This window comes from Siniperca chuatsi, linkage group LG6 (assembly GCF_020085105.1).
Source record: "Siniperca chuatsi isolate FFG_IHB_CAS linkage group LG6, ASM2008510v1, whole genome shotgun sequence".
NCBI classification, from domain to species: Eukaryota; Metazoa; Chordata; class Actinopteri; order Centrarchiformes; family Sinipercidae; genus Siniperca; species Siniperca chuatsi.
In genome coordinates, this window is record NC_058047.1 from 20,839,189 (window position 1) to 20,858,075 (window position 18,887).

General features: G+C 38.7%; 3 protein-coding genes across 3 annotated transcripts in view; all 3 read right to left on the reverse strand.

The window, feature by feature from the left end:
- Window positions 1-822: 822 nt before the first annotated feature.
- Window positions 823-3,637, reverse strand: LOC122878019 (granzyme B-like). Its single transcript, XM_044200309.1, has 5 exons — window positions 2,506-3,637; window positions 2,276-2,423; window positions 1,964-2,099; window positions 1,454-1,717; window positions 823-1,349 (listed from the first exon to the last, which is right to left on the reverse strand). The coding sequence occupies exons 1-5, from the start codon at window positions 2,633-2,635 to the stop codon at window positions 1,188-1,190; spliced, it is 840 nt and encodes a 279-aa protein (XP_044056244.1). The 5' UTR covers window positions 2,636-3,637; the 3' UTR covers window positions 823-1,187.
- Window positions 3,638-3,792: 155 nt separating this feature from the next.
- On the reverse strand, window positions 3,793-7,197 carry LOC122878020 (granzyme B(G,H)-like). Its single transcript, XM_044200310.1, has 5 exons — window positions 7,085-7,197; window positions 6,855-7,002; window positions 6,630-6,765; window positions 4,941-5,204; window positions 3,793-4,833 (listed from the first exon to the last, which is right to left on the reverse strand). The coding sequence occupies exons 1-5, from the start codon at window positions 7,143-7,145 to the stop codon at window positions 4,672-4,674; spliced, it is 771 nt and encodes a 256-aa protein (XP_044056245.1). The 5' UTR covers window positions 7,146-7,197; the 3' UTR covers window positions 3,793-4,671.
- Window positions 7,198-16,734: 9,537 nt separating this feature from the next.
- fgf22 (fibroblast growth factor 22) overlaps window positions 16,735-18,887 on the reverse strand; it is a 33,868-nt gene continuing 31,715 nt past the window's right edge. Inside the window, exon 3 of the mRNA XM_044200272.1 lies at window positions 16,735-18,766. Coding sequence (XP_044056207.1) covers window positions 18,572-18,766 — 195 coding nt within the window. The 3' untranslated portion in view covers window positions 16,735-18,571. The remainder of the gene's footprint in view (window positions 18,767-18,887) is intronic.

The window sequence follows — 18,887 nt, forward strand, 5'->3', positions numbered from 1 at the left end:
AGCTGTCACTACTTTTTTTTTATCTCCTTACTTCCACAGGCTGACAGTGGGTGAGTTGCTGCTTTCTTGCCCAGTCAAGCTTGTTGAGACAGCTGGTGATACAAAATCAGTGAAAATTTGAAACTGGCAAGTACAGAGGCTGAGAGTGGCCGTTTTGTCTGTCTCTCAGATTTCTGACACTCTTTTGGACCCCTCCTCTCCCTGCTTGTGGATACTACTCAGCCACATCAAGTGAACCTTAGTTTGAGTTTTAGAAATGAAAACACAGACGCAAGACCGATTTTCTTTGGTGTGGATCTACTTGATACAGCCCGCTGAAACTGTTTGTATTCTGTGATAAACTAGACGACCACTTAAACCACAGTTTCCAGGTTTTATCTACAGCGTTCTCACAACAGTTATGAAACTCATGCTCTAGTTCCTTTCATTGTTAATGTACAGCTGACAGGTCAGCAATTATTACTCAGTCTGTTAAAGTTTTATTTTACCAGAATCCAAAATATGTTTAAATGAAGTGTCATAAAAATGCTATTGACTGGGGATACTGGCTTAATGCAAACATAACCATCTGTACATATACAACAAAACACACACACACAAACTTAATAGGAAGGATCAATGGTAATACATGCTGCCTGGTAGTTAAAACCAAAAACAGGTTTCTACTAAGAGATGAAACACAGGTTTATTTTACATTTGTATTGTTTTTACATTAGGGTATTGCAAATATGACTTGCTGTACACCAGCTATAGAAAATAAAACAGGAAAGAGTGCCTTTTAGTCTAGCAGTGTGCCGGGCCTTTTCACTGCAACCAGAAAGTATATACCATTTCTGTCTTCTGATGAAGAATGTAACCACAAGAAATATAGTACAGAATTGTATATCTGTTTTATTTTGCATTTCAGATAAAGGACAAACACTGACAGAGCAACATAAACACAGCAATACCTCTATAATAATCATAATAGTTTTACTTATAGAGCTCTTTTCAAGTAAAAACCACAAAGCAATTTCCAAAGAAATGAGAAAGAAAGTATGTCAAAGGGACATCCTGTAAAAGTGAGTTTTAAGACGAGGTTTAAAGGCAGCGACAGTGTCGGCCGACCTGATGGAGAGTGGAAGGCTGTTACAGAGCTGAGGAGCCAGTACAATATAAAACAAGAAAAGTATGCTGAATTGTTACATTTAACAATTCTTTTCCTTGAGAATCTTGTTGATCCAGGGCAGGTATTTTGATATGTCTGTATAGACGTTGGGAACATTTGGGTAGTCACAGTTTTTCTTCTTGTTGAAAGACACGACACCAACTGCCGTCCTGCCGCACACCAGAGGACCGCCAGAATCACCCTGTGAGGAAGAAGCTTCATTTGTTTATTCATTATTTAAGATGTTTATACCATTTTTAAACCACACAGCAGTTGGCATTTTCTATCAAAGGACAGAAAACATACCTGACAGAATCCTTTCTTTGTTCCATATCCACCTGCACAGATAATATTGGCAGGAAGATTAAATGAAATTTTAGCCCATACTTTTTCACAGACCTTCAGGTTAACAAAAGGCACGTCCACGTCTTGCAGAACATCAACAACTTTACCACCAGTTCTTGTGAAACCCCAACCAGCTACACGGCATGTTTTATATTTTATTTTAACTTCATTCTTTGGAAGTTGAATCGGTTGTACTCTTTTGTCCAGTCGAGCTTTCTTAGACAGCTGCAGACACACAAAATCACAAAGGAAAATTATAAACTAGCAACGACCAATTTATAGCATACTTCTTATCATCCATCAGATCTCAGGTTAAAAAAAAAGAATTGCTTGAAGTGAATAGTGATGTCGGTTGCTTGGCGGTTTAGGGGGAACTTGAACTGAATTAAACAAAACATGAAAGTAAGATATTTTACACTAAAAATGCATTATTTCACCTGAGACTGTTAGGCTGATTAAATATCTACTTACTTTGAGGAGCATGATGTCATTACCAGTTCGTACATTGTCAAAAGATGGATGCTTGCATCTCTTTACGCTGTATCTCATTGTATCGTTATCAACCTTCTTGAGATTGTGGGTGCCAAGAACAACACTTGTAGGATTCCTGAGTGAATGATCATTGAGAGGTTGTCAGTGGTTTTTCTTGAGTTGTGCCGACAAAACAAATAAAATAAATAAAACTGCAAAAACTGATGCATCTTTTTGCAAAATATTAGGTTCTTTTGATTTGATTTCTAATTACAGGAAACATAGATTGCTTGAAGAGGAAAGGTAACTCACCAGTTGCCACAGTGTGCAGCAGTGACCACAAAGTCTTCACTGATGAGGAATCCTCCACATACATGACCCTCGTTGTTCTGCACCGAGGCCATATACAGCATTAAGTTCTCCTTGGTCTTTTTACCATTTATGATTTCACCCCCATGTGCTAACAATTTAAGAGGAAATAAAGGATGAGTTAATGTAGTTTTTGTAGACAAGTAGCTTATAACCAGATTTGGCAATCTTACTGTTAAGTCCAAGACATGTCAGAAGATAAAAAAGCAGAAACTTGTGCAAAGCATGCATCATGCCGGTAGCAGACTCAGCCTGTTGTCTTTGGGGTGACAAGTCGACCCTTTTATACAGCGGTTGGCTCATTAAGTGACCCTGTGGTTTTCATCTGCTTCACCTTTTTTAGCCGCATCATCTGTGCATCGGTGCAACCTTTATTTTTTCTTATAGTGATGAGTGCCTGTGGTCAGTAAAGACATGAGGCAGTGTGTAGTACTAACATTGTTCCAGTAAATATAAAGCCTGCAGTTCTGCTGCCTCAGTAGCCCGAAGCACATACGTACATTATGTGCTCAGCATGTGATGACTGTAACACAAGCTGTAATATTAACCCCTTCTACATTTATTATCATTCAATTAATTTTTCCTTTGTATCTTTTCTTTGTATCTTCCTCTTGGCTCTCTGTCAACCGCTGTATTTAGCTATTTCTGGGAATTTTTAGACCTTCCTCTCTCACCGTTCGGATACCACTTAGCTACTTATGCTCAAGTGAACTTTAGTTAGATGAATTGAAGTTAAAAAACGTAATTATTTCAGGATCTACTTTTTAGCCGTAACCTTTGTGCTGTCGATGGCTTTTGTCACTGCGATGCTGCACCAAAAATGAAATGAGTAACAGAAACCGCAGTTTCCAGCTTCAGGTTTGAGTGCCAGTTTTCGCATAGTCACAATTAATGCTCTAAAGTGATCATTGACTGTAAACTACAAGAGCATCATGACTCATCAGTCAATGTTTCACTTGACCATGTGGAACATTGTTATAAACCGATGGGGGTTACTGTAGGCTGGCCTGAACAAGTATATGACCCTCTGTTTGTTTATTAAATGGGAAAGAAATATGTGAGGAGGAGGCATTACTCAAAGAAATGTATGAATCAGACATTTGTATGTAATAATTCCCACATAACAAGGACATAACAGGAGAAATTTTTTCAAATTCAAAGCGTGGAAGTATGCAGAGCTGTGGTGTGGTTGCATAATCTGGATGAGAAAATTGCAAAAATGTTCCAAAAACTTTCACAAATATGAAATATTTCAGTTTTGTTTACAGCAATGCAAATACTTTATGGCTGTGTGTTTGGTCTGGTAGTTTTTGAAGTTGCTGGTGATGTGTACAGCTTTCTTCCTTTCTATAAGCCAAGTGAGTAGGATGACATGGATAAAACATAACCATCCACTCACAGTCTTTTAATGACTTAATGATTTAGAGGGTTACATATCTTACACATTGCTTGTGTCACAGTCAAAATTCAAACTTTTTTTTGTTTATTTCACACACACAGTTTATTTCATTGATAACATCGGTCCAGTCATTGACATGCATTTAACATTAACTTATTTGGAATCAGTTTCCCCCGCTTTCCCCCGCAGAATTCATTTAATTCTCCAACCATTTTCATTTTGCATCTACGACACTTTCATTCTCTTGATTTTATTCATTTTGGGCCATGTTGGTCCTCCTTCTCTCACTTCATGTGCTTACTGCTATATGGCCAGATCAGATACCTGAACTTGATATACATATTAACACCAATGTTGTTTGGTGTAAATCTATGTGACAAGCTATAACCATTTCTTTGAACTGTGAGACAATCTTGATGAACCACAGAAACCACAGAAAGTTTCCAACTGCAGATTGCATTTGCAAATGAGCGATGATCTTACCACAGTTATGAAACTGTAGCTCATTATCTTTATTTATCATTATGTAACAAATAGTAGTCTAAGTGATGTATGTTGATGTTATAATCGACCAGAATTGACCTGAATTGTTTTTAGATGAAGTGCCATTTTGACTGTGGATACCGTAAGCTTTATGCAAACACACACCATAAACTCTTGTTGGATTTGTGTTGAACTCTGTATGAAATTTTAGGTGTAGGCAGAGGTCAGAATCTCTACACCAGAAGCAGTGATAAGAGAGCAATAGGAGACAATATGGTCAAAAAAGTATGTAAACTTACCCTGAGAGGTTTTGTGAATATTTTGTTGGCTAAAGAACTTTTGCATTTGTGTCTGCTGATGATGAAAGGTGTCACACATTTTTCATTTGGCTGACAAAGCGACACAAAGTGACTTAGACAAAGCAATACATCCACAGCAATTTGTAAAATTGTAACATTTAACAGTTCTTATTCTTGAGAATCTCTTTCATCCAGGGGAGAAATTGTGATATGTCCGTATAGATGTTGGGTTTATCTGGGTAGTTACAGTTTTTTTTGTTGTTAAAGGAAACAACACCAACTGCCAACTTCCCACACACCAGAGGACCGCCAGAATCACCCTGTGAGGAGAAAGAAGCTTCATTTGTTTATTCATTATTTAAGATGTTTATACCATTTTTAAACCACACAGCAGTTGGCATTTTCTATCAAAGGACAGAAAACATACCTGACAGAATCCTTTCTTTTTTTCATATCCACCTGCACAGATAATATTGGCAGGAAGGATATTATCCCAGGCATTCTGACACTTTTCCAGCTTAATGATAGAAACCTCCACCTCTTGCAGATCATTAACAAGCTCACCACCAGTTCTTGTGAAACCCCATCCAGCTACATGGCACTTTTTGTTTTCTTTAAGGTTCATTTGATGACTTGGAAATTTAATTTTCTCAGTTAGTACTTTTTTCCCCAGGCGAGCTTTCCTCGACAGCTGGAGACATAAAAAAAGAAAGTAAAAGTTAAAAACTGCCCACACCTCATTTTATAACATTACCTTTTTCTCCAACAGACTTCAAGTTAACACAGGTCCAGACTAAACACATCAAACTTTGGAGGATTTCAAGCTTTCCGTTATTTGGTGTTGCGCGCTTCGCAGGTCACAAGAGTGCAGGGCACACTAACAGGATATCCGGGTACCGAGTGGAAGTAAAGCAATTTCTGCTTCATCATCCTCCCAAAATATTAAGCTGAAGGCTACATAAAGCTGATAACTTATGAAATCAAAAAGTGTTTTACTGTCTATTTACTGTGATAATTGTGTTAATACAACATGTTTATTATTTAATTATTTTACAGCAAACAAACAGAAATCTACCAACTCTTACAGTATGTATGTTGTATCATGAAAGTAGCAGAAGTAAAAAATAACCTGAGGATGATGCATATTTAATCAATATGCGAAACAATATAAACACTAGCGGATATATGCGGATAATGGATATCCGGGAAAAGACTTCCTATTCCATGCGCCAGTTATTGTTTACAGTCCGATTAGTAATCTTGAAATCCATTGGCTATCATCTGACGGTGATTTGAATGCAGGTACATTCTCTCTTGGGTTCTGAGATTGATAAAAAGCTAAATCGTCATGAGACGATAGCTGATGGTTTCCGAGATTGCATTTCCTCCTCTTTTTACCTGTATGCAACTATAACCTGCTCAAACGTGATTGGTCAATACTACTAAAACTACAAACGGACTACAAAAGGAAACCAGAACGCTTCCAATATCAAAATCTTGTCTGTTGCCTACAGATTCTGCATTCATATGCAGATATCTGTTTATAGAGATTAATGAGCTGGTCGAGCAATTTTCATAAAAGTGATTAGGCGCCATTTTTGTCTTCCTTGTCACACAGTACTCGAGTGAGTTTTTAACACTGTTAAAGGCTATAATGCTTCCATTTTCCATCACTGGCCCTTGTTTAGTAACAAGCCAAGTAACGATGAAAGCCAAGTAGGTGGAAGAAGGTGAGGAACTTTGTTATTGTCCGACTTTGAGTGCAAGCATATGGCTGCTTCCTGGAGGCAGCTTGTACCAGTGCAGACCCAATACATATCAAACTCGAAAAAGAATCAGTACAAAAAAATTGTTCATTTATTTTTTTTAGTGCTGGTGATATTTTTTTTTAATTGTTAGCTTTGTGATAGGAAGTGGTTGTTGCCATGAATGGTTCTGATGGTCCTGTGTTTTTTTACATTTACCCTCCCTGGAAATAAAATGGTTTTTTTTATTTATTGAATCTTATAAAATAAGATTCAAATATATAACAAAACTTTCAGTAAATGCAAATAATTTGACAATAAAAATGCATGATGTCACTTGGGACTATGAGGTTGAATAGATATCTACTTACTTTGAGGAGCATGATGTCATTACCAGTTCGTACATTGTGAAAAGATGGATGCTTGCATCTCTTTACGCGGTATCTCATTGTATCGTTATCAACCTTCTTGAGATTGTGGGTGCCAAGAACAACACTTGTAGGATTCCTGCATGAATAATGATTGAAAAATGTACGGAATTATTTAAGTTATATTTAAGTGAATCAAAGATAGCTTGAAGAGGAAAGGTAACTCACCAGTTGCCACAGTGTGCAGCAGTGACCACAAAGTCTTCACTGATGAGGAATCCTCCACATACATGACCCTCGTTGTTCTGCACCGAGGCCATATACAGCATCGATTTCTCCTTGGTCTTTTTACCATTTATGATTTCATTCCTAAGTGCTAAAAAGATAAGTAGAACATTTTAATTAATTAATGTCTCATTTGTTAGCTGGAGAATAATAATCAGATTTGGTAGTCTTACCATTTCCTCCGAAACATGTCAGAACATGAAAAAGCAAGAGCTTATGCAGAGCATGCATCATGGCAGCAGCACTCAGCCTGTCATCTTGGGGCTGTCAAAGACCCCTTTATGCAGCAGTTTTCTCACTTAGAAATCGTGTGGTTGTCACCTTCATCACCTTGAATTCACATCCTGTCTTTGTTTGTGCATTTTCCACTGTCTTGTAGTCATGAGAATACATGAAGTATTGCCATTGCTACGGTCAATATAGCAGCTGCTTGTGAGTTTAACACAGTCGCATTAATGCATTCTCCCTCTTCCTCCTCACATTTCAGTCAACATATAATATTTTCATTTTGCATCTGACACTTTCAATGTCTTTCAGTCTCTGTATTTTGGACCTCCTCTCACTGTTTGGATACTACTTAGTGAACTGGTTGAATTTAATAAGGGAAGAAGATTTAGAATCAAGGTTCTTTGCTGGAGATCTACTTTCTGGTTGTAAACTTTTCGCTGTTGTGGGTATGCCTTTGAAAACAAGTTGTGTAACAGAAACCACAGATGATAGCATCAGGGTACAGTTTTGAGACTTATGCTCTAGTTACATTTCTTTGATCATCATTTGACAGCAGTCTAAAGAAGCATATTACTCAGTTTGTTAATGTTTAAATTGACCAGAATTGAACATGTCAAGTAGCCCACATCACATTCCCAACAGAGAGGGCCGAGAAGACTTTAATAGTTTCTTTGCTTTTTGACCATAACAGGGTGCTACTGCAACAGTTTAAGTCTAAGTAACAGAAACAACCTCAGCTATGCCTTCCACCTTTCTGCAGTACATTAAAAACCTCCCCCAGTCTAAGCCAAACAATAAACCTGTCAACTCATTGCTCAACTCCCTGAGCTAAATGTCTTTGTCTCTGCTGTTACAGATTTAGCCTGTTAGTTTAAGGCATTGTTTTATGGGTTAGATTGTAGCAAAAATGTTAATAGGTTAGCAAGTTCCTATATATCTCTCTACAGTGTGTCTGCTGGAGGAAGTCAGTCTCAGAAGTTTCCAGTGAGGCCATACCTACAGTATCTTTCTCCTGCAAAGTTCATTTTGCTGCCACAAGGGAAATTAACTGTTGATATGTGGATGCAAGTTAAAAGTGTGTCCTGCTGTCTTAGCTGAAAACATTGGAAATAGTAGTAGCAGTAATATTACCTGATTTTTCAGTGAAGCTGATTGTAAGTGAATACAATATACAGGGCTATATTTTTTTATTGTAGATAGCTAGAGACACACAAAATCAGAAAGTAAAAAAAAAAAGGCACCTAATTTCATAACAAAGCTCTTATTCTCCGACAGACTTCAAGTTAACAAACGATTGCTGGAATACTGTTCTGATAATAATATTCGTAAACTCTATGAATAACCTTTTTAGTGTGTAACATGCCATTTCCTCTTATCTCTTTAATATATTTACCATTATTAGAGATAAAGACCTTAGATTCTCACACTTACCTTGAATCTTATTATCACAGAGCACTTAGAATCAGGTAGTGCAAATTCAGCCAGTGAATCCATACAGGGACATTTAATTAAAACACTGCTTCTGAGCTGCAGATTTCCCAGAGTAAAAACTCAATTCTTGACCCATTTCTCTAAGAAGTCCCCCCACCCCCATAGTTATCTCTGATTATGACTTTAGATGAATACTTTTGCTTAAAAGGGTTTTTTAAGCAACATGAACTCTTTGTCACAGTGCCGTGTGGCATGTACATAAGCACACACCCTTACACACCTGCACACACAGACTCGTGTATACATGTATTTTTAATTTTTGGTTTTCTCTTAAATCACAGACTTTGTTATATGATAACTTGAATGTCATTTAAATGTTCATCAGTTAAGGCCAGATGTGTTCAGTGTCTGCAGCACCATGCAAGTCTTATTTCATTATGTTGTCTCTTTTCATCTCAATAGGATTCAGGTCAGGACTTTGACTAGGCCACTCTAAAGTCTTCATTTTGTTCTTCTTCAGCCATTCAGAGACCCCACAACAACATCCAAAGAACTGCAGGCCTCACTTGCCTCAGTTAAGGTCAGTGTTCATGACTCCACCATAAGAAAGAGACCATCACACTACCGCCACCATATTTTACTGTTGGTATGATGTTCTTTTTCTGAAATGCGGTGTTACTTTTACGCCAGATGTAATGGGACACACACCTTCCAAAAAGTTCAACTTTTGTCTCATCAGTCCACAGAGTACTTTCCCAAAAGTCTTGGGGATCATCAAGATGTTTTCTGGCAAAAATGAGACAAGCCTTAATGTTCTTTTTGCTCAGCAGTGGTTTTCGTCTGACCTTAACTGGCCGTGTAGGTTTGGATTTTGTTTTCCCTTAATAATAACAACCTTCATTTAAAAACTGCATTTTGTGTTTACTTTTGTTATCTTTGACTAATATTTAAATTTGGTTGATGATCTGAAACAACTAAGTGTGACAAACATGCAAAAAAATTAGAATCATAAAAGGGGCAAACACTTTTTCACACTACTGTACAGTAAATCTTATCTTACTTTGATTAGTACTTTATGATATCCAGCAGAGAGTGCCAGAGTTTGTAACAAAACTTTAAAACTTGCTCTGCTTTTTAACCATCAGAGGGTGCTGCTTCTCCCTCAGTGCAAATATAATATGAAGTCACACATTCAGCTCTCTGATGAATCTTCCTAATAGCATCTGTCTGCCTTATGTGGTCCATTAAAGTCAACTCATTTTAAGCAAAACAGTGAGCATGTCACCCCACTACAAATACATGGGGTAGTGTCTCACAGTTTGTGAACTTGAGGTTGTTTATTAAGTGGGACAGTGACATATGAAAAGAAGCCATCCTTCTGTAGACTGTACCCTAGTTAGAAATGAGACATTTGTATGTTATTATTCCCAGATTTCTAGAAGGTTATAAAATAAGTTGCAGCAAAAAGATCTACAATAGCTAATAATGTGCTTTGCAGATTTTTGTATAAACATCCAAAAGAATGAAAACCAATAGCCTGACATCTGATTGTGTGGTGCAGTTACATGATTTTGGTTTAAAAAATTTCTGATAAACAGCAACAAACTCCAGAATCCTCTTGGTTTAGGGATGAAACACAAGACCTCAGAGCCCGATCAATTTGAGTTGTCCCGGCTGCAGCCACTAAGTCTGGTGCTAAGGCTGGGGAAGTGCAGGACAGGATGGGAGAAATCACTGCATAGCACTAAAGAGCTAATGCATCGTTTTGCTTTCCAGCTTATTAGTGGTCACTTTTATTTTAATGTAAATGTCAGTAGGGTTGAGATTGATCTTTCTGTGCTCTCCATGCTGTCATCGTATTTTACTCTGGCTCGACTCTTTCTTTTTGGCTCTGATGACTTCTACTAATGTTGGGGATAGCCTCTGTGTTAGAAAACCTTTAAAGGTTGTTAGAGAAATGATGAATACTGTATGTGTATATGTTACTGTGGCTGGACTTATGAGCTGCTATGTAACATTGAGTTATTACATATAAGATTTAAAAAAAAAGATTTTAGAGGCACTGTGTCACTATGATGTGTTTTCAAACCATATCATATAATGTACAAAGGCGTCAAGCGAGGAGGGATGTGTCATTGGTCCTTTAGGCCCCTGACTTTGACCTGCAGTTGAACTTCACAGCTTGTCTAGACATAGCTGTCTTGTTAAAATGCTTTTGGTTAAAATTTTACTGTTACTGTTAATAAACATAAACAGTAATTAACAAAATAAAAATGATATACAGCTTGTTTTTAGGCCCTAGGTTTAGCCTAAATTTGAGTGGAAGATTGTTCCCTTCTGTTGGAGTGGATGTAGCGTCCTTAAGTTTTCCAGCCAGTTTCAAGTTCTTTCTCCTACAACATGATGACAGACCATGACAGAGGAAACTGACATTTGCACGTCTTGCTGATTGTCTGCTATGGCCCACAGGTTTTAATCCCTTCTCACCTGTTATATTTCAAACCTCCTTACAGGAAAAAGAAAACAGATTTTGATATTGTACATGAAAAAAAATTGCTTTTAAGGAATAACATCCACCTGTTATACTTCGAAGTTAAAAGACTGCAGTGTTGAAAAAATATCGTCATGCATGCAGTGACAAATCACAGAGTCTGTCTGGTTTCACTGGCATGAAGAATTACTTCACACAGCGGGGCTTGAGGGGCAGGGTGGATAGGCTTTGGCACAGCTAAAACTTTGCATGAAGCAGCACTGACTTTGGTCTTTTCCAGTCACTTACAGCCAAAGACAACCTCATGATGTTGACTGGGATGTTGGCCAACATGTGGCTGGCCTGCCTCAGCTGGCCAAACTATATAGGAGATGGTCTGTGCCCCTTTAGGCTGCCACCACCTTTTCAGTGATATTCTTCTTGTATTCTCAGATTTGTGTATATTCTCATCTTTTGATTGCTTACATACATTTTGATTATATTCCTATTTAACAGTTTACCGGTCACAGGAGTGGTGCAACCTTTTTACTCTCATGTGAGTAAAAACTTACCCAGTGCCACTCAACATTGGTCACAGTAGTGTGACTAGCTAGCCTGATGGGTATTTGATGTATGGATCTACAGGGCATGTGCAGGCGAGTTTGCGCTCCCTCCTGTAATGTAAGCATTTTTCTGTTAGCCTTTTACACCAAAACCTTGAGTGTAGCATTTGTGTGTCCTTTGAAGTGCATTTAAAAATGTTGATTGCACATTATTCCTGCTTTTTACAGTTAAATATGTGTGCTCTGACATAATAGCAAATGTTAAGGTTGTTAAGGATATAAAGGCTATATGGCTATATTCACTTTATTGCTGAGAGTCAGATGAGAAGATAGATACCATACCTGTACACTAAATAAAAGCTGCAGCCAGCAGCTAATTAGCTTAGGTTAGCATAAAACTGGAATCAGGGGGAAACTGCTAGGCTGGCTCTGTCCAAAGTTTCAAAAAAATCTGCTTACCAGCACCTCTAAAGCTCACTAATTAACACATTATATCACATTTGTTTAATCTCGAGTCTCCACTGGTTGCTTGGCAACCTCACAGTGACAATTGGACTCCAGGAAGTTACTGCTCCAGGCCAAGAAATAATTTCAGCACACAACCCCCATGAAACCACAACTTTCCATTTTTACACTTCGGTTTATGTAACTTCAGTTAAACAATGTGTTAATAAGTGAGCTTTAGGGGTTCTGGTAGGTGTTTTGTTTGTTTGTTACATTTGCACACAACCAGGCTAGCTGTTTCTCCCTGTTTCCTGGATTTATGCTAAGCTAAGCTAACAATCTGCCGGGTCTGGCTTCAAATTTGCAGAGTAGGAGTATCAATCTTCTCACTTAACTCGACAAGAAAGCGAATGATCTATTATTCTATTAGTATTTCTATTCTTTTAAACTGCCTCCTTTGGGACCAAAGTTTGTACACATTATGCTAATATAATACTCTTTCCTGTTTGTCCACCCATATTAGATTACACTCATTTACTTTCCTTGCTTCCTCTCATCCATTCTGATTCACACAGTCATCCCTCCGTCCATCTCTTCACCTTGTCTGGCACGACTGCAGGCATTCAGAGAATGCCTGACATGGCGTTTGGCCGTTCGGCACTACATACCTGCGGTGTAGCATGGCAGGGCTTTAGGGGAATTGTGGCGCATGTGCCAATCAGCAGCCCTGTCTAATGTCCAGTAAGTGGCTTCAGACATGAACACTAATCCACTCAGTGATGAGAAGGCCTCAGTCTGATGGCTCTGCTGCAGGCTGCCAAGACTGTCTGAGCACACTCTCAGGTTCAGACAGTGCACAATAGGGACAAACAACTATGCTTCATAGGGAATCATTGCAAATTTAATGAAACTGAATTTCCTTTGCAGGTATTTGACTGTGATGAATCAATTTGTTCATGCTTTTCCTCTCTCTTATGAAATATTTATTTTATTCTCAAGTGAAACAGAAGACATGTGAAGACACTATGTAAATAAGATAGCTTTGGAACAGATAGAAGGCCAGTATTTTTATTTTTGACAGAGCAAGGCTAACTGTAAGTGATACCACTGCTAAGTGGTTACTTTAACCTTTAACCTCTTTAACCCTGATATTCCCCTTTCATTCCCCTAAAGTAGTTCCAAAGCAAAAAAAAAACAACATTTTACACTTGACTCATGACTGTGACATTACATCAAGAAGAAGTCTAGATATTGTTTGTATAACTGAATGCTCATTTACTTCTACGGCATGACATATTTGAAATCTCTGGAAAAATAAGTTTTTAAGTTTTTGCCACGTCATTCGTGCAAATCTGACCACTGGACCATTTGTGCAGTATGTATTTATAGTATGTATTTATTCGCCCCCAAACACTCAGTGTACTCTAACTATAGATCTAACTATCTAACTAGAAATGAACAGACCAACTGTGTGTTTGGGAGTGTACGTATGTGTATGTTTGTGTTGAGGTCTCTCATTTTTCCTCTCATCTGTCTGTGTTTAAGAAGCAGATTCATAAAGCCCCAGGATAAGCGTAAATGTTTCGCTCAAGTTGAAACATTTTCAACTTGCAAGGATCTTTTCCTCAGTGTGCGCCACCCCAGGTGAATATGTACCTATTCCTGCCCACTTGCGTCTTTTCATTGACCTGCTTGTATACAATCGTACTGCCTTTAAAATTCACCTTGCATTCTGTCTGAACATGAGGTAATGATACACCCACTTGTGTCCAGAAGGTTTGAAATTTAAATTTCAAATTGTCACCTCTAGTCACACATAAAGAAAAAATTGTCATGCACTGACTGTGTTAAACATTTTGAGAAAAACATGGTATTGTGTCACATCACTTGTTTCACATGTTGCTGTGTGAACATTAAAGCTGCTGGAAAATAACCCTACAAACTATCATTTTTGCACCACTTATCACTGTTGTGAAAATTCGGACAAAATCCTGAATAGATTCTGTATTCTCATGAATTTGGTCATAAACATAGTGTATACCTGATAACCATACACACACATGCACACATGCTCGCATACTCACATACACACTCATCTATCGTCCACCCTTTAGTCCATCTATTCAGCATTATAACTTAGGCTGTTTTTGTAACAAAACAAGGCCTAATCCTAAATTCAGGGAGCTGTGAATGTGCCTCAACAAATGGCAGACAAATGAGAAGGATTAGCGAGGGCCTGTGAAAGAGTGAAAGGTTTGCCATTGATCTACGGTGGTCCTGTTCTCTTTCAGGGCCACTCGGTTTGAAAACCCCACTGAGTAAGAGCATACAGGGCCACTCCAGAGCCCCCTAGGCCACCGAGAGACACACAACAGCCACAATTAGTCTCAGGAGCTGTAATGGCAATTCAATAAGCGCTTTAAAATTGTGCCTTAGTCCGTCTGCCACCCCCCAACCCCTCCCATCCCTCCCATTTTCGTCTACATACATAAGATTGGTATTATGAGTGGCGAGGGGCTCTTTTTTTCTTTCCCACCCACCACAGTTCTTTTCAGTCACTGTGAGAGAGAATGACCACACAGGGTTTCAAAGGTTCCAGAGGCTGTGGTTTGTTGTCGCTGAAGCAGCATGACTTGTGCCCCTGTAGATTTTGGCTAAGGCCCTCAAAATGGGCTTCTATTATAATTTTTTCTGTCACTCAGCTGCAAATTAATTTCGAAGCAGTCAAAGTAACTTCCTCTATAAACACTATTTTTACTGGGTCATGCAGAATACCTTCATCCAAGTAATGTTTTCATGGATGTGCTGATGTGAAGATGTACTGTACTTTATGATGTTTTAATTGTGCAGACATTTCCTTCAAATTCAGATTGTGAAGCGACTTTGGCAAAAACACACAGACCTGCTGTGTGGCCTACCAGGTGCTATCTGACAGACATTTTAGCAACAACATCATTGCATGACTCACTCTCTCAGTCCTCTTCTTACACTGATCAGATCAAACACAGCCTAAACACCTGTGCTCCTGACATCAACACATCATGGCAGAGGAGGAGCTGAGGATGTCTTCTGGACGGCTGTCATTTCCATTCTCCTGGGCTCTCTTTGGGACATTCCTCGTTGATTTTGCACAGTGTTTAGGTTTTTCCTTTTGCTTCATGATCAAAGGCCAAAGCTTTTGATCAGGACTTCCAAAGGATCCCTCTTGTTTTGCTGGCGAGCGCACTGACAGGACAGTGGTGGAGCAATGATAATTACAGCTCCCATTTGGTGTCCCTGGAACTGGCACCAACAGCCAGTCGCACCCTCAGGCCAAGAAGAAAGGAGAGATTCTTGGATGGTTAAAAGAGGAGAGTGGAGAGGTAGAGGAGAAAAGATGGAGGACACACTGACAAAGAGGCGAGTCAATTGAGAGAACAGGCAGAAAATGGGATTACTTTGTGGCGTTCATGATTTAGTGTGTCTCTGCCAGCTGAGGGTTGGATAACGATCATATGTTCAGAGACACCTGTAAAATTGAAGTGTACTGTATATTGCTATTTGTATTTTCTTACAACAAGAAAGCAAAAAAGCTGATATATATCATATATATTTTGTCTGTTGTATTAAAATTATTAATAAAACATAAAGGAAGAGTTTGACATTTTGGGAAATACGCTTATTTGCTTTCTTGCTAAGAGTAAGATAAGAAGAATGATACCACTCTCAAGTTTGGATGCTATGAAGCTACCAACAGCAGCTGGCTTAGCTAAGCACAAAGACTAGAAACACAGGGAAACTGCTAGCTTGCTAGCAGGGACAGCCCAGACTATTTCTTGGCCGTACCAGTGACTTCTTGGAGTCTCCACTGGTTGCCAAAAAAACTAATTATATACATTTTAATTAGTGAGCTTTAGAGGTGTTGGAGGCTGATTTTGTTACCTTTGGATAGAGCCAGGCTAGCTCTTTCCCCCCGTTTTCAGTCTTTGTGCTAAGCTAAGTTAGCTGGTAGCGTCATATTCAGTGTACAGATATGAGAGGTATTGATCTTCTCATCTAACTCTGGGTAAAAAATGACATGACTATAGTTTACAGTTTAAATACAACAGTAACAAAAAGAGAACAATTACAAGTAGTTTTTACTTTTCAGAATGTTACAATACTTCAAGGGTGCACAGCTGAGGACAAAGACATTTGCATGGCAACAGTACTGCCAGACCCCCCATACTGATATTTGTGTGCTGCACCCAGACCTGTGGGGCTGAACTACAGTGTGACTTCACGCCATTCTGACCAGACATGTACCCCGTCACAGTAATCTCATATTATGACAGGCTGAAAGGTTGGCCTTTATTCACCCTATACAGCCACTATTCATCCCCGACTCTCCTTTCTGTTCACTGAAAAGACCGAGTGGCCTCCTGTGCCACTGGAGGGCTCGTCTGTTTGTAAATGACCTTGATGCTCGGTTGCATAGTTCATAGCCGCAGACTTTTCATCAGACATGGGGAGGTCCTCCACATCAACGCCTCTCCTGCTGTAAGTTTTGTCATGATTATGATGAGGAGGGGGATAATGTCGGAGAGCTCTGATGGAGATGTTACCAACACTTAACAATCAGTGCCACACACAAGACAAGATTAAAATGCCATTTTTTGCACTTGATGATTTAAAAAAGGCTTGCTAGCATAAGGGAGTGAGCCATGACTCATGATTTATCTGCATATTTTATTGAAGTTTACCAAACTCAGCATGGACCAAGGCACTCAACTGATTTTACTTTGCTGAAATGAATCTAAAGACTATTTGTTCCGAGACTTTGGCCTTATATACAACCTACTATTACTGGCCTAGAGCTGAAAGCAGTTTATGATAAGTGGATCACAAATGTACCAATATCCAGTAGTAATACCATACAAAATGAATTGAATATGGACATGAATATGATTACTTTTCCCCCTTTTTCTTAAAAGTATGACTACATTTCCACCACAAAAAGTCCACAATAACAATACACATCAACTTCAAACAGTTAAAGAGTACAAAATGTTTTAAATATATTAAATGTTCTATTAGCAACACTCATGTTGTGGAGAAAATGTTAGCAAGACTTGACAGAGAGGCAGTATATAATAACAATTTACTACTGTGTACAAAATTAATGAAGTTTCTGCTAGTGACATCTGGTGTACCTATGGCTGCTATAATGCATTAAATGATTCAAAACGTATATTATTATTTCACGACTCAACTAAGGACCAATAATCAGAGACTAGATGAGACACAATGCAGTTTTTCTGATACTGATTTCTAATCTATTAGCTGTGGGTTGTTGAATGGGAGAAGCAGTCTGACAAAAGCATGCACAAACATACAAAGGTCATTTCAGAAAATCCAGCATCTTATCCCAGTAGTTAGCTTAGTTTCTGTTGTGTTCTTGTCATATGTAGACATATACAGACAGAACAGTACATTTATCACGTGTTTGAGTCAGTAGAGATTTTCATCTCATCTGTACAGTTCGGGTGAAGAGCAGTGTGTCGCTTATCCAGTAGTGTCAGTACAGTATGTCCCAAGCAGTGAACAGTGAAGATGTTAGATTTGTAGCAGAGCTGTAGCCAGGATTTTAGAAATACTGAGGTCATGAGTCCAAGTCCCCCCAGTGTTTCAGTAAATATTTAGATTTGTCATGTTGTATTTATTCTGTTAACGCTTTAATTATTAAGCCCTAAAAGTAGTCATATTTAGCCTTACAAAAAATTGCACATGTGAAATTCACATTTCACATATTACATTTCACATGTAAAATGTCTAAAAGCCACATTATGTGAATTCAATTAAATGGATGAATTGAATTTATGTATGTGAAACAGTGCTGCACATTAAATGTTGTAAATTTTACATGTGAGTCACTCAATATGGGATGGTATGATGAATTCACATTCACAAAAATACTGGAATCAACTACCCACAAAAGCCTCCCAAAAAATACTGAGGACATAACCTCAGTGTCCTCAATGGCAGCTACAGTCCTGATTTGTAGCTATTTCAAAGTTGCTTTTTTAGTTTTAATAGATAGTTGTCATTTATCACAGATTGGATAACTATAATTTTTGCTGCACCAGATTCCGCTCGTATTTAGCTAAGCATCTAAAATAGGCTAAATAACAAAGTGAGACACATTTTGTTGTTTCCAAGCCTTGCTGTCCCTTTTCAGTCTTCTTACAGTCTCTTAAAATCACCCAAACACTGCTATACGTGCAGTTCAGACACACAGACAGATACTGTAGCCAGACAGATGCCTGAAGATAGTGAAATTCTACTGTACTGGACTGTATTACTGAACATCATTAGAAAATGGAGAAAATAACTTAAAAGTACATATTATCCTAACTCTACAAATGTTACAAACCTCAACAAATGTACATTTACGTGACAGGAGGATGGAATAATAAAAATAAAGATTGCCGTCACTGCTAGATCAACGCTAGTGTGAGGAGGCAGCTGAGACAGCTAGTTGCCGGTCAAAGTTCAGACTTGGGCAGCTAGGAGGGGAGCATGGGCAGGAAATGAGTAGAAGGGTGCCTTCGTCGAGCCTTGTGACCTCGCCGTGGCTTCCCCCGCCCGTTCAGTGAGACAAACATCTGCCTGCCGCCATGCTTCCAGCGAAGAGAGGCGTACGTGTTGTAGCCATTCTCCTCAATGCGCTCCTTGAACTTGCAGCTCGGGTTGTACTTTATCTGCGGGAGGAAGACAGAGAGGTTAAGGAGGTTATAACAGATGAGTGTTTAGCTAAATGCTGACTGCTATTCCTGCTGTGCTATACTAGGCCAGCTTCCAAGAAGTGCACAAAGGTTAATG